Below are 14284 nucleotides of genomic sequence, written 5' to 3'. Positions count from 1 at the left end.
ATGCAAGGCCATTTCAAGCAACCAGGGTCAAATGATCATTAGGGAAGAATAATACGATGTGACAACAGCTGTCAGTGTGTAGGTGGAAATAATAAAGAAGTGGGGTTGAGGTGGAGTAGTCATCAAAATGCGTGTGCAAGCAAGGACAGTTGATGGTGCTCATTAGTATGCTTTGCAACTAGTATGAAGTGTACTATAAACAGTTCTTGTCTCATCAAGATGTTGATAACTTTTTGTGCACAAGAGCCTGGGGACTGTAAGCAAAGAATTTTCCTATCTTATTAGCAACTGGGAAGACCTCGGAGGTCCTAGACTCATTCAAGTCATGCTTCATTTTGCATCTTAAATTGAATTCTGCTATATTCATTGATTTTAGTTCATGTACATATTTATACGAGCTTTTGTGCGGCACCTTGGTGGTCCTTTGTTGGGAATGAAAGAGGACATGTACATGTCGTAAGAACATAAGAAGAGCCCCGCTGGATCAGGCCAAATGCCCATCTAGTCCAGCTTCCTGTATCTCACAGTGGCCCACCAAATGCTTCAGGGAGCACACAAGACAACAGATGTCTTACACAACAGATGTCTACACAATGTCGTAGATAAAATCTGTGATTTAACCCAAAACTTGAGGTGTTGCACATTACAGCTAGTATAACAATAGTAGTCAGTTCAGCAACCAAAGCTGTTCATCACTCTGAAGCTTTTGTAAATCTGAAAGCACCCTTTCACGTACTTCATACCCAGCTTTGTGCACCTGTGACAACAAACCTCAAAGATTCTTCTGTATTTCTTCAGTACAAAGTGCTTGTTGTACTGTCTGTCTTTATAGTTCAGTTTTTTACAGCACCATCATGGGCTAGAATGGAACATTCAGAGAAGGACTAATTGCTTTTCTTTAGGATGTACTCATAATGTGCTTTCCTAGACATAACATACAAAGCTGCAAAACTGCTATTTTCCTAACAGGCACAGTAATTATGCCACAGACAGACAAACAAGTATGCATCCCACCGGAGCTTCCAGATTTGCTGAAGCAGTTTACAAAAGCTGCTATTCGGACTCAGCCTCCAGATCTGATCCAATGGTCTTCCGAGTAAGTGTAGTATTTTCTTCTAGACCACTTTTGCTTAAATTCAATATTGTACTTGCTACTTAATACCCTGCAACTCCCCAGAACCTATTGCAAACAGCTGGTACATGGCAAGTATTCCATAATAGTCGGGGAGAGAGGAAACAGGGGAACAGGTGGTAAGTCTTAAACAAAACCTACATTTAAATAGCTGATTTCCTGCATGAGAGAAAGAAAAAAAGGATCCCAAATAATTTATTTTGAATTTTTTCAATTTCTCAGAACATCTCATGATTTTAACTTTTTAGAGTTTATAAAATAACCACCACAAAAGTGTGGTTCTGTGGAGTGGAAGGAAGTGAACAATATCTCTTGAGTGTGAAAGAAAACCCAATTTGATGAGCAATAAAAATAAGCAATACAAATCAACCAATAATTTATTTATGGCCCAATCCTATCTAACTTTCCTACACTGATGCAACAGGGCATGCGTTGCATCCTGCAGCTTGGTACAGACACAGAGGTCCCCTCAAGGTAAGGGAACATTTGTTACCTTGGGGCTGCATTGGCCCTGGAAAGTTGGATAGGATTGGACCCTTAAGAGTATTTATACCCCACTTTTCCTGATGGATAACTCAAAGCAGCTTATAACTGCATACAACTGTCTCTATTTACCAGAATATTTACTATTTATCCAACCCTGATAAATCATTCTCCCAATTTTGACCCTATTTCTGACTCTTGGTTCTAATGCACATATGTACATGCGTACATAAACACTAAAGTATAATGCAGTGCACAACCAGCCATTTCACACATTATAGCTGCTGCTGATATACATTTTGAATTCTCATAGCATACTGTCAGACAATTGTGTTTTTCTACAACATCTGTAACAAAATGAATAACAACTGCCTTGGCTTTTAAATCAGTGATGAACAAGCTATTGCAGAGTAAAAGAATACAACATACAAGGGAACCTTCAGGCCATGCATAATGGGGAGGGTTGGCTGGGGTAGTGATCCTTGGTATGAGAATGTTAATAACTCCATGTTCCACTGTTGGCAGGCATGCAATTTGTTGGCAGCTGTTTCATACTGTCTTGTTTATAAAATATGCCATGTTGCTCTAGTTAACACATTTGAAACATAAATGTCTCCAGAGCCTCGCAGTAGAAGGTTCAGGTTTAAAATGCATATCTCAGTTTCAGCTGAGCACTGCCAGCTTCATTGTATCTGTGATTATTAGAAGATGGTTGCTTCAGAGTGTTAGAAGGAAGAGACAGTAATTCCAGCTTAACTCATGGCCCCATCCTATTGGGGCTTGGCAGTGGCAGAATGCATGTCCTGTTGGTGCTGACTGCCATAAAGCAGTATTTATTTATTTATTTCATTTATATTCTTACTTTCTTTCATGGAAGCCAATGCAACTTTCATAGAGTTCTCAAGTGGTCCCCAGCCACATACCAAACAGAGCTATACTTGTTTAGCTTTAATAAGCCTGTTGTATCTGGCTTTAGCCAATGCAATAGTTGTGTGTTTTAGTGAGTACTTATTGTGATGTGCTTAGAGTTTTGATTTGTGATCAATAAATCTTGTAAATAAAACATATTCAACCTAATTAGCTAAAAAGTCCCAGTGAAATTTCTAATTGGTGGTTGTTGTTAAAATACAAACACCTGTTTTGCTTTTCTGTCTAGGTATTTTAGTGCCTTGGCCCGAGGAGAGCTGCCACCAGTAAGAGAGCGATCAGAAAGGGTCCCTTTATCAAACTATGCTGAGCTTACTCCAGAGCTCTTAAAGGTTTTACACCAGAGAGTAAGAAACATCTCCTTTCCATTTTGGGGCAAGTACATAAGAGGCTTGAGTGTTTGTAAAGTGTATGTACTCTGTTACCATATTTCATACCACTAGTGATGCTAAAATAGCTTGATTTTTGGATATAGCCCATGTGCTTGCCTTTAGTGTTACATCTGCTACTTTATTCACTTGATAAGATGCATACAGAAATACAGTTATGCAAGTTGGTGACAATTGTGCAAGTTGCTTTCAAAGTATTAAATAAGACTACTTAAAAGATTCTTGTGTTTCTTCAACATTCATTTAGGGTGCAATCCTAACTGCTTATGTCAGTGCTTTCCAGCACTGGCATAGCGGTACCCATGGGACACGTGCTGCATCCTGCAGTTGGGGGGCACTCACGGAGGCCTCCTCAGAGTAAGGGAATGTTTGTTCCCTTACCTCAGAGCTGTATTGCCCTTATGTCAGTGCTGGAAAGGTAGCAGTCCAGAGGTAGCACAAGTCAGAGGAGACACATAGGGGCCAGTGGCCCTTACTCAGGGGTAAGGGGAAAATATTCCCCTTGCCTCTGGCCAAGCCGCTTCTGGCCACTATCCTGCGCTGGATACAGTGCAAGCCTCTTGGCTTGCCTGTTCCAGTGCAAGATAGGATTGCACCCTAAGGGTGCAATCCGAACCGTGAGTTAGGCTGGTGCAAGTCCCATGTGCCAGGCTAGGAGGGTTGCAAGCATGCCATAAAGCACATTTGCGCCTTCTCGGGAGCAAGCCGTGCCAGCACATGGAGGTGCTCTGGCACACAGAGGCTGCATCCAGCTTCCATGGTGGCTTGCAGGGCAAGTCTTGCGTTGGCCGGCTCTGGCCGATGCAAGGCTCGGAGGTGGTTGGGGAGGAGGTGGGAGGGAGGTGTTCCAGGGCCAGGAGAGGGCAGGCTGAGGGCAGTCCCAGGGGTGGGTGATGAAGCTAGGATCCGGCTGTTATGCTGGATTCTAACTACTGTTCCTGAGTACGGTGCAGTGCAGAGCAGCTTCAAGCCACTCTGCTCTCCCCAGACTTATGCCAATTCCTCAGACTTATGCCACCTTATGCCTTTGGCACCTTATCTCGCACTGGATACAGTGCAAGCCTCCTGGCTTGCCTGTTCCAGCAGAAGTTAGGATTGTGCTGCAAGAAGCCAGCAGTCATGGTTAAATGCATATTGCTTCAGTCCTACAACTGTCTCTCATTTCTATGTCCCAAACACAGAGGTGGAAAAATGCCATCCATCTGTTCATCTAGGTGTCTAAAAATGTGATGCTGTTGTTGAGTGCTTGAATTATGGAGAACAGCAAGGCCAGTTCCAAATTTTAAGGAAGCCTTAAGCAAAAGGCTCTCCAATGGGCCACTTCCTATCTTGATGCCCTAAGGATGGACCTTGGCAGGCTTATCAGATAATAGTGGGCAGTGGTGATAAAAAGAGGCAACAAGAGTAACAAGTGCAGCAGAAAGCAAGGGTAGTATTCTTGTCAGTAACATAATGTTGTGATGTTCACACTAGCACAAGATGCCTGCATATTTGTTGCTGGTTCCTTCCTGATTCTAGTGATCCTGTCACTAATCTTGTTCTAGCTCTGAACAACACTGACTGAGAAACATGCAACAGTTTGTGAGCTCAGACTTGAAATTATCCAAATTATCTTCCAGTTGAAATTCTATAAACGTTCATGACTGGCAACACAACTCAAAGAATCCCTAAAGAGTCTTTAGTACTTGTGTGTTCATATAATTTAGTATTGAACACTTATAGCTGTGTACTAAGAGTGCAGTCCTGAACGTATTCACTAGAAATTTTATTGAGTGTAAACATGCTTAGGATAAATGCTGCACAACTCACATTGGTTTGGACATCCCCGAGACTGTCGTTTGACACTGACCTTTCAACAATACATGCGTACCAGAAGGTAACAGAGCAAAATCTTGAAATACTAGCCAGTTTGGTCTCATACACTTTTGTCATAATATATTTGCCATTATTGATCCAAGCACAGCAGTCTGCTTAATTTTGAATACTTCTGACAAGAAGGGCATTGTATCAGACACCTTTGCAGCTTTGTGCAATTGGATTTGGAACCCAGCACTGAATACAGAAACACCCAATAACACAAGAAGTTTGTGTTATGCATTCTAATAGCACACTCTCCACGAGTTGCATCTTGGTCTCGGAGTGTATTTTTCCCTTGCTCAATAACAATTTCCTTCTCATTACATGGTAGACATCTGCAGTGCAGTGCAGTTCATTTTGAGAGCCAGTTCAGAATCAAAGTAGAAAAACTGGCATAGCCATGTGGTAGACAGACACATGTAGCACTGTGATGATTAGTTCCTGGTTCAGCTACAGCAAGTGCAGTCTGATCACTTCTTTTTTTGAAAGCAGGGCTATCATGGCTGTGAGGCAGCTTCACCTTTAATGAAGGGCTCCCCAGCGTGGAGGTCATGGGAGCATGTGCACCTACGGGCTTTCTGGTGGTGCCTTCTTGTTGTTGCCATCTCTGCTGAGCCTCCACTCAACCTGCTCCATGGGCTTATATTGTGGAGGAGGTTCCACCCTCTTTCTCTCCCTTGAAACATGCGTGTGCAGAGTCAAGTGGAACTTCGAAGAACAGCATGCCAGGCAGGAGATGTAGAGATGGCAAGGCAACATGGGGGGGGGGGGGCATGGAGGATGAAAGAATGGATGGATAGAAGGAAGGTGTGTGCCTGGATGGGTGAAAGGTGCATGCTTATTTATGTACGGAGGACTTGGTGGATGATGCGTGCTTGCTTGCATATGGACGAGTGGACAGAAACTGTGTGCAGAAGGAAGGAAGGAAGACATATGCATGTGTGTGAAAATCTATTTTCTGTCGGACCCCACCCCATCAACAGCCATTTTGTACTTGATCCCACCCTTCTCACTGACCATTTTGCAGTTTAACCCAGCCATTTTCAACCACTGTATCATGGCACACTAGTGTGCCGCGAGTGGTCCACAGGTGTGCCACAGGAAATTGGGAGAAGGTCATTTATTAGTAGAGTCAATGGGGGGGTGAGCCCCCCACTGGCAGCATGGTGGGCCTTGTCAATTACCAAAAACCTGATGGTGTGCCTTGACAATTTTTTTGCCTTGTCAGTGTGCCATGAGCTGAAAAAGGTTGAAAATAGCTGGTTTGGCCTGTCATTCCTTCTCAGAATCCTTGTGGTGCTCACAAGCCTCACATGGTTGGGGTCCCCCTTCCCTAGCCATTGCCAGGGATCAGCATCATTGGGCTCCTGCCCAGGCCCTCAGAAGAGCCCACTGCTAATTCTTGGGACCACCTCTATGCTCAGAACCATCATGAGGTTGTGCTGGTACAAGTCACTTGGGATCCAGACTGAAGTAGAAGAATCCCCTGAAACCTACAGCCTTTGTTACCGCACACTCTGTACAACATTCTCTAAAACTGCTTGTTGCAAACTGTGGCATCTGTGTCCCATCTTTGCTTTGACACAGTGATAACCAAAGCCTCAGAAAGCAGCATGTTCCTTCTTTCTGAGAACAGATCAAGGACAGTACAGGCATTCCAATCTGTTTGGTTGTATCCTAGTTCTGTGATCTCTCGACTACGTCTCTTATATATGCCTTAGAGCAGTGGTTCCCAACCTTTAGGAGCCCAAGGACCACTGAGGCAAAAGTTGGAATCATCGTGGACCATGTGCAACCCTCCACCACACACCCCTGCACACAAAAAATACAATTAAATTTATAATAAAGATTTATTAGAGATTTATTAGATTTATTCTTTATAGAGAAGATTTGAGCGCAGCTGCTTTTGTTGCCGGCTGCAGCTATGGGCAGTCTGTTCTCCGTCCTCCCTGGTGATTTGTGGGGAAGTGACTCTTGAAAGAGCACTCCTCCCATGGACCGCCAGAGAGTGTGGAGAATGGAGCGCCCACAGCTGCAACCGAACTTCAGGTGGAAGTGATAGAAGACTATCTTTGTCTTTTTTGCTGGAACCTCACAGACTATTTTTCAGGGTCTCATGGACCACAGGTTGAAAACCACCACCTTAGAGCGAAATGCTTGCTGTTTTATAATACACTTGAAACTTTTATAATGAAGATGAAATTGCTGGAGCTAATTAAGGTGACCAGTGCTATAAAAAGGAAAATAAAAAAAACCTTACAGTCACTTCTTCACTTATAATAAATGCTGTTATGATTTCTTTCTAGGTTGGTGGAAGGCTGATAGTTCATGTAGATGAATTAGCCCAGATGTGGAAGGTGCTCAATTTACCAACAGACTTGTTTGAAAGTGTTATGAATGTCGGGCGTTTTACTGAAGAAATTGAATGGCTCAAGTTTTTAGCTCTGGCCTGTAGCTCTCTGGGAGTTGTAAGTTTACTTCCTTGTGAATTTCCATTTACTTTAGATCACTTAAAAATTTGATCTTATATTGGCTTATCATCTGAGATCCGAAGGTGGACAACTTGTAATTTTACTCATATCTAAACCTGTACAATATCATACGCAGAGGTCAAAGCAGCCTCTTAGCCATGTGTTGGGGTCCACCAGGTGCTTGATAGCCTCCCCATCCAAATGTTTGCAGTCCCAGACAGGAAGCAAAAACAGAAGGGTTGTTGAGCTCCTGCGTGAAGGCATTCCCTCTGTTTACTGAGAACAAATGGCTTCAGTTCCCATATGCTTTTTCTGGCCCCACTAAGACCAGAAATGGAAAGGAGGTTTCCACACTCACCTGCACTTCCTAATGGAGGAAGAGTTCCAGCCCAGCAATTCTTCAGGATTGCCCTCTGTGACCAAGCTGTCCCCTTCCGTCTAGTTACTTTGCCTTCCCTTTATACCCTTACAGCATATAAACCTTATATGTCTTCCCATCCAGCAGTCCTCTCTCTTTCTACCTGAAGATGATACCCAATTCTGCTTAGCAGGAGGGATACACACCACCTCTTATAGGCTTCAATTACAGCTAGCCACAGAGAGAGCTGCCCTGTTTTTTGTCTTTCCTGGGAGCCACACAAGTGTCCAGGCGGGTCTTCCACCATGGAGGGTCGCCATACTGGGCTGGTGTGAAATGTTTCGCTTGGTGGGTCACATGTTTTGCAGACCTGCCCTGATGCCTAGATTCAAGTTTTTTAAAAAATAATGTTTAGTTATGCAGTATTGGCCCTATTTGAATTGTCCAAATTTACCAACTCAAGAGAAGAATATATGCTTATTTGTAGGATTTCTATAATACTAGGTGTCACCCTATTCAAATTCCCACTCAGCTATGAAGCTCAATGTTCAATCCTGTTCAACTTTCCAGTGCCATTGCAGCCGCAATGCAGCCTTGAGGTAAAGGAACAAACATTCCCCTACCTTGAGGTGGCCTCCATGATTGCCCCTGCATTGCAGGATGCAGTGCATGTCCATGTCCCATTGGCACAGCTGCATCAGTGCTGGAAAGTTGGACAGGATTAGGTCTTCATTTGATTACCTTGGGCCAGTTAATACCTCCAACCCACTAACCTTTAACCTAGAATTTTCAAGATAATAAAATGGAGTAAGGAGGAAAGAACCATGTTAACTACTCAGAACTCCCTGGAGGAAGGATTGAATAAATAAAATATATTTTTAGTCTCTCTCATTCATGAATGGTTATGTAGCCCACAAAAAGGATATTTTATATACCGATATATGATCATAAGATCTGTTTGGTAAGATAAGAAACTATATCAGGAGTATTGTAATAGTTAATGAAACATTCCCCAAAGAAATGGAAACTGAAAAGTAATCCTATTACTTTATGGTCAAAAATGACTTCTCAGTTTTAATACTCTTATTAATAACAGTTTGGAAATTATCCCATCACTTTAATATTTATAGCCTAATATTTAATAAGTATAGTTTACTCTGAAATATTGATATGATTTCAATGGGAATAGTTCATATAAGGCTTCATGGAACAGCAACCTAGTTCATGGAAGTATTAGTGGAAGTGCTTTTCAGCAGCTCAGTTAATGACATGCTGTAAATGACTACTGTTAAACAGGATTCAGTGCCATACAGGGAACACTCCAAGTAGGTCCACCATCCAACCCATTAACCCATCCAACCCTAGGCTTGTCAGATACACAATGTCTTAAAGAATGCACTTTGAAACAATATTCCTAAATCTCCCAGCACCAGAAAAACATTTATGCCTAAGGCCAGCTATATTTATATAACATGAAAGAGGCCCCACTGGAATGCCTATACCGGGCACATTGTGAGAGTATGTCTCTTGAAATACATCTAGTCCTATGATAATGTGGTTGTGACAATGTAGTCTGAAATTTCTATTCATTCAACTGTTCCAACTATTATAGGCGAACATATAGTGACATTCCGACCAGCGAATGAGCTGCATGTGTGATGGTCCGTCACCGATCACTGTTCCCCCCCCCCAAAGCCTCTGAAGCCAAGGAAAGCTGTGCTCCCTTCACCTCCAGAGGCTTTTGTGAGCCCCACAGAGGCAGTGCATGCCCACATGCTGCCTCTGTGAGGTTCAGAATGTCCAAAACGGCCAAAAAGATGCAGGACTAGGCAAAGGGAGGACATGTTAGTGCTCTTCAAATACCTGAAGGGCTGTCACATGAAAGAGGGTAAGATTTGTTTGTTGCTGCCTAGACAGTAGGACTAGATCTAATGGGCTTAAGCTGCAGGAGGGGAGATCTTTTCTGAATATCAGGAAAATTTTCTTAACAGTGGGAGCAGTTTGACAATGACACTGATTGCTAAGGGAAGTGGTGGAAGCAGAGGCTCAACAGGCATCTTTTGGAGACACCCTAGGGGGGATTTTTCTCCTTCAAGCAGAGGGTTAGACTAGATGGCCTTGGAAGTCCCTCCGTGATTCTCAAAACAAGTTACTTCAATCCAGTATTTACTGTCTTTTTCCCCTCCTCTCCAGTCTGTTTTACTAGGGGTACTTCCATGAACCTGAAATGTTTATTTGTGTGAATTCATCTGTTCCTGCAGTGTATTCCTCATCTGAAGTCATAATCTTCTATTTGTGACATTACAGTTAGCCGCTGTGGAGATATTTCTGATTTTACAGAAGATTTTGACTTCAGGTGAGCAAAAAACAAAGAGCAGATGAAGCTGATAGATCTTGATTTTTGCTCTTTTTTCATGTAAATACGGTTATGACATATCATCAGAATGGATGTCAGAAAATGTACAATATGCTTTCCAGCTTCTTGGTTCCTATCATTGACTGGTCCAGTAACATGATCTATACCTTCTCCTTTTTAATATCTGCCTTTACAACTCAATCAATCAATGTAACAAAACTCTACTATGTAACAAAACAAATCTACTGTCTAGCTTGTTGTTGTTGTTGTTGTTCAGTTGTTAAGTCGTGCCCGACTCTTCATGACCCCATGGACCACCACACGCCACGTCTAGCACCCTATGGACTGTCTCGCTAGAAAAGGCCAAAATAAAATCCCTTTCTACTGAGCAAAAGGAAATAGGGAGGAGATGGAAATTTTCTGAAATGAAGAAATTCAGACATGAATTCTTCAAGAGAAGCTGCCTTCAATGTATAACTCAGAAAACTCTTAGTATTAAGTATATAGTTAGTAGCCATAGGTCAACACATATTAGAGTTTGCTTAAACCCAGGGCCTAGGAGAGGGGGGTAAAGGGGGTAATTTGCACCTGGGCCCAGGGTCAGAAAGGGGGCCCAGGAGCCAAAGGAGAGGGCCCAGAAAGTTCCTGGGATCTGACATTTTCCTATCTCACCTGAACTCACTGCCAGCACATAATGCTGAGACACAATCATGTGCATGCAGTGTTAACTGCTGCTGCAAGCAATATGCACCAGGCCTAGGAAAGTACCCATGAGCCTCCTTAACACAGTGTCAAATCTGGGAGGAAATGGGCCTGCTACAGTTTGTCTTGTGGGTCCCATAACCATGAAGGGGTTTATAGAAGCTCAGAGACCCAGCTGTGGGGCTATAGCTGCTGCAGAAGTTCATTTTGATCCATTCTAGTGTGAGCCTAAATACGAGGATGCTAATTTTCTGCAATCAATTTTCTGTATTTCAAAAATTTTAGAGACTTAAAGTAGTATGGAAAACCAAACACATTCTTATCTAGCTCCCAATGCTGCATGTTCAGGTTGACCTGGGCTCTGCATCAAGAAGCCTAGTAGACCTGAGCTCCAAAGACTATTGTGGCTGTCAACACCCTCTCCCTGCCCTATTTTGCCCCCGTGATCTGCCTGCCCCCATTGCCTCCCCCCTTCCCCTCTGGGAAGGGGCCCTGAAGAAACTTTGTACCCCCTGCTAAAATTCCTCTCATATACTCAATATATAAAAACTCAAATAACTATGTACTGTGGTTACAATCACATGTGCTTCTCAAGCTTCTTAGTAAAGTAGGTTGGCTTTCCATCATGTACTGATATTTATTGAGAATCATTTATCCTACAAATGTAAGCTTCCCCTTGAGAACGGTATTTATATCAGGGGTCAGTTGGATCCCTATTCTGTCACAGAATTACAATTCTCAGGAATCGCCATAAGGAAACTATGACAGCTCACTTGAGTAACATAAATGGGGTCTCATTCTTTTTATGGCTTTTAGCTATTGGACACTGTTGCTAGAAATGCGTATGCTAACTAGTTGTATTAATGCAAACCTTGATACCTTGATAATTTTTTTTAACAGACTATTGCAAAAACTCTGAAGATAATATGTGAGGTTTTATCCAATGAAAATGATGCTGGCCCAGCACGCATTCCTTTCAGTACTTTCCAGTTTCTGTACACTTACATTGCTGAAGTAGATGGAGAGATTTCAGCATCTCATGTCAGCCGAATGCTGAATTACATTGAGCAGGAGATGTAAGTGACTCTAATACAGATAACTTTATCTCATTTAAGTGAATAAAGAGGTATGTTTACACAATAACTACTAATCTTGGGGGGGGGGGGAGTTAGTACACAGCAGCTTTTAGTTTGTGACTTAGTAAAAGGAACAGATCTAAGTCCCAGGAGTAACTCAGTCATGAGACTGATAGATCAGCATAAGTGTTGATCTATCATGCATCTAAACATTTGATGCCTTCTCCTGAAATGCTCTGATGCTTAAGAATTTAAAATAATTTTCTATGCTGATAGTGACTTCAATTCTTTTTCTCCCCAGAAAATATTAATCCTATATAGGCACAATCCAGCCAAAGTTGAGTGCACTTTAATTTCACTCGGCATTTCTGCATTTGATTTAAAATTACAACTACTGTATTCTATTCTCTTTGGCTTTTTGTAGGAAAGAGATGCTGCCACAGTTTAGGATATATGTGACCACTGCCACCTTGCGGCACTCATTGGTTTGCAATCTTTGTGTAGTAGACTAACCAGAGAGAACAAAAAAATAATCTTCAGATATAACTTGTATTGTCCAAATATATGTGTTCCTTGACTTTTTATGAGACTGGAACTGAGAATGACATTTGAAAGGACAATGTTGCTACATTTAGGTTTGAGAGATGAAAATGTAAAATGTTTGTTTTCATTCAAACAACAGTTAGGTTTGAGACATGAAAATGTAAAATGTTTTCATTCAAACAAATTAAGCAAACCTGTATTTTTATGTTCTCTACACAGCATTGGGCCGGATGGCTTGATCAAGGTCACTGATTTTACCCAGAATCCTCGGGTCAGGCTGGAGTAAGATCTCACTACATCATACCCTACTATGTTAGTAGGCACTTGGAAGAAGTTGAAGCAAAGGACAGAATAAGAGTTTCAAATAGGCCAGCCTCCCAGTCTCTTTTTTCCCTTTCCGTCCATTAATAAACTGTTTGGCAAAGCAACCAATAAGAAAGATGGAAACGTAGGTTGAGAAGGTGCCACTGGAGTAGAGTACACTCTGCTGTAAATTACCTGGTGCTATGGTATACACACGTCCACCCAAATAAATATCAAAAATTACCAAATAGTATATAAAACTATTATATTAAATATATTTGAGGTCCACCCTTCTCCCCTCTTCTTGCATTTCAACTTATCTGGTGGTACCATGTGAAATTGGTGGGATCTTCACAAGCCTTCACCTGCTGGAGATTACATTCAGGATTATATCCATGGCTTCTCTATTTACAGAAAAGACTATACTTTCTTCAATAGGCCTTTGGAACAGCCTTTACATTTGCTTTCCATTACAATTACTGGTTGCTCAGGTGCGCATTTTTCAAAGTAGAACACATTCCTCTTATGCCAAATGCAGTGGTCTGGACAGTGCCAGCACCAGTTGCTAGGGTCCCCTGGCCAAAGCCCTGCATTGGACCCCCCTCTGCACATCCCACCCAATCCATGATGACACATTGTATGCTAACACTGACACCTGACAGTTTGGGGGTCAGTCTAGGAATGAGGTAGACCCTTGGCCAGTGCCTGACCTGGCCAACTCCTTACACCAACCTTGTCTGGATTCACTTGGTCCATTATAGGAGATATTTATAGAGTTGTAAAAGTCACAAGTGAAATAAGAATTTGCAGCTGCAGTATGGGTGACACTTTAAACGGATTTTAAAGTACAGGACTGGCCCATCCATGAGGCCAAATGAAGCAGTTGCCCCAGGCAGCTGACAGTTTTGGTCCAATTTTGGTCCACCTGCTGATCTTCCTCCGATTCCCTAGAATGGAAAAGGAAGAGGGGAACAAAGCAGAACTGTGGATGAAAGGAGAGCCTTGGGCTAGAGCAGGAGCCTCCAAAATCTCGCCCATGGGCAGGAACCAGTGTGCCAGAATATTCATTCCAGGCACAGCACAGCAGTGGTAAAGCCTTAACATTCCATCCTGCAGCTGTCGTTAGTTGCACCTGATCTTCACAGAGCCTCATGCCGGACAGCTGCTTCCCCCCAGAAATCAGGACACAGAGCTTTCTGGAGCAACATGCAGCAGAAGTGGCTCCCCAGCATAAGGCTCTGTGAAGATCGGGCGCAATGAGGGGTGACTGCAGGGGAGAATAGTAAGGCTTTGCCACCACCGCACTGTGCTTGGCATGAATATTCCAGTGTGCTGCAGGCCATGGTTTGGAGATGGCTGGGCTAGAGTATCAGAGCAGCAGAGGCTGGTACATAAATCATCAGGTAACAGAAAAAGCCTTTGGCACACAGCCATCCTTGCTAATGCATTTATTGTTTTGCCCTAGAATAGAATTTGCAGTTGCCAGTTTTATAAGATGGGATCTAGAAAATATGTTTTTAAAGTACATTATTTTAATGTTAGAACAATAAATAGCAAAATATTGACTATCCATACCTGTAGGTATGCTTTGCTGAGTACAAAATACATGTGCACCCCAATGAGAAGCTTAAGTGCTTTTACAGCACTTGTCCTTATCCCTTTAAAATACATATGCATAAAAAGGCAT

The 14284-nt window shown here is 42.5% G+C and overlaps 1 protein-coding gene across 1 annotated transcript; it reads left to right on the top strand.

Annotated features, from left to right (window-relative positions):
• The first annotated feature begins 974 nt into the window (after nucleotides 1-974).
• LOC136633839 (ropporin-1) lies at nucleotides 975-12580 on the top strand. Its single transcript, XM_066609500.1, has 5 exons — nucleotides 975-1096; nucleotides 2772-2889; nucleotides 7095-7256; nucleotides 11576-11751; nucleotides 12514-12580. The coding sequence occupies exons 1-5, from the start codon at nucleotides 981-983 to the stop codon at nucleotides 12578-12580; spliced, it is 639 nt and encodes a 212-aa protein (XP_066465597.1). The 5' UTR covers nucleotides 975-980.
• The last annotated feature ends 1704 nt before the right edge of the window (nucleotides 12581-14284 follow it).

This window comes from Tiliqua scincoides, chromosome 1, assembly GCF_035046505.1.
Source record: "Tiliqua scincoides isolate rTilSci1 chromosome 1, rTilSci1.hap2, whole genome shotgun sequence".
Taxonomy (NCBI): Eukaryota; Metazoa; Chordata; class Lepidosauria; order Squamata; family Scincidae; genus Tiliqua; species Tiliqua scincoides.
The sequence above is the reverse complement of the archived record's forward strand: the minus strand, read 5'-3'. Positions and strand labels throughout refer to the sequence as shown.

Excerpts from the sequence above, each read along its gene's own strand:
- LOC136633839 (XM_066609500.1), top strand. The coding sequence starts at position 981 with ATGCCACAGACAGACAAACAAGTATGCATCCCACCGGAGCTTCCAGAT. Across the intron at positions 1,097-2,771 it reads CTGATCCAATGGTCTTCCGA|GTATTTTAGTGCCTTGGCCC; the intron begins GTAAGTGTAGTA and ends TTTTCTGTCTAG. Across the intron at positions 2,890-7,094 it reads TAAAGGTTTTACACCAGAGA|GTTGGTGGAAGGCTGATAGT; the intron begins GTAAGAAACATC and ends ATTTCTTTCTAG.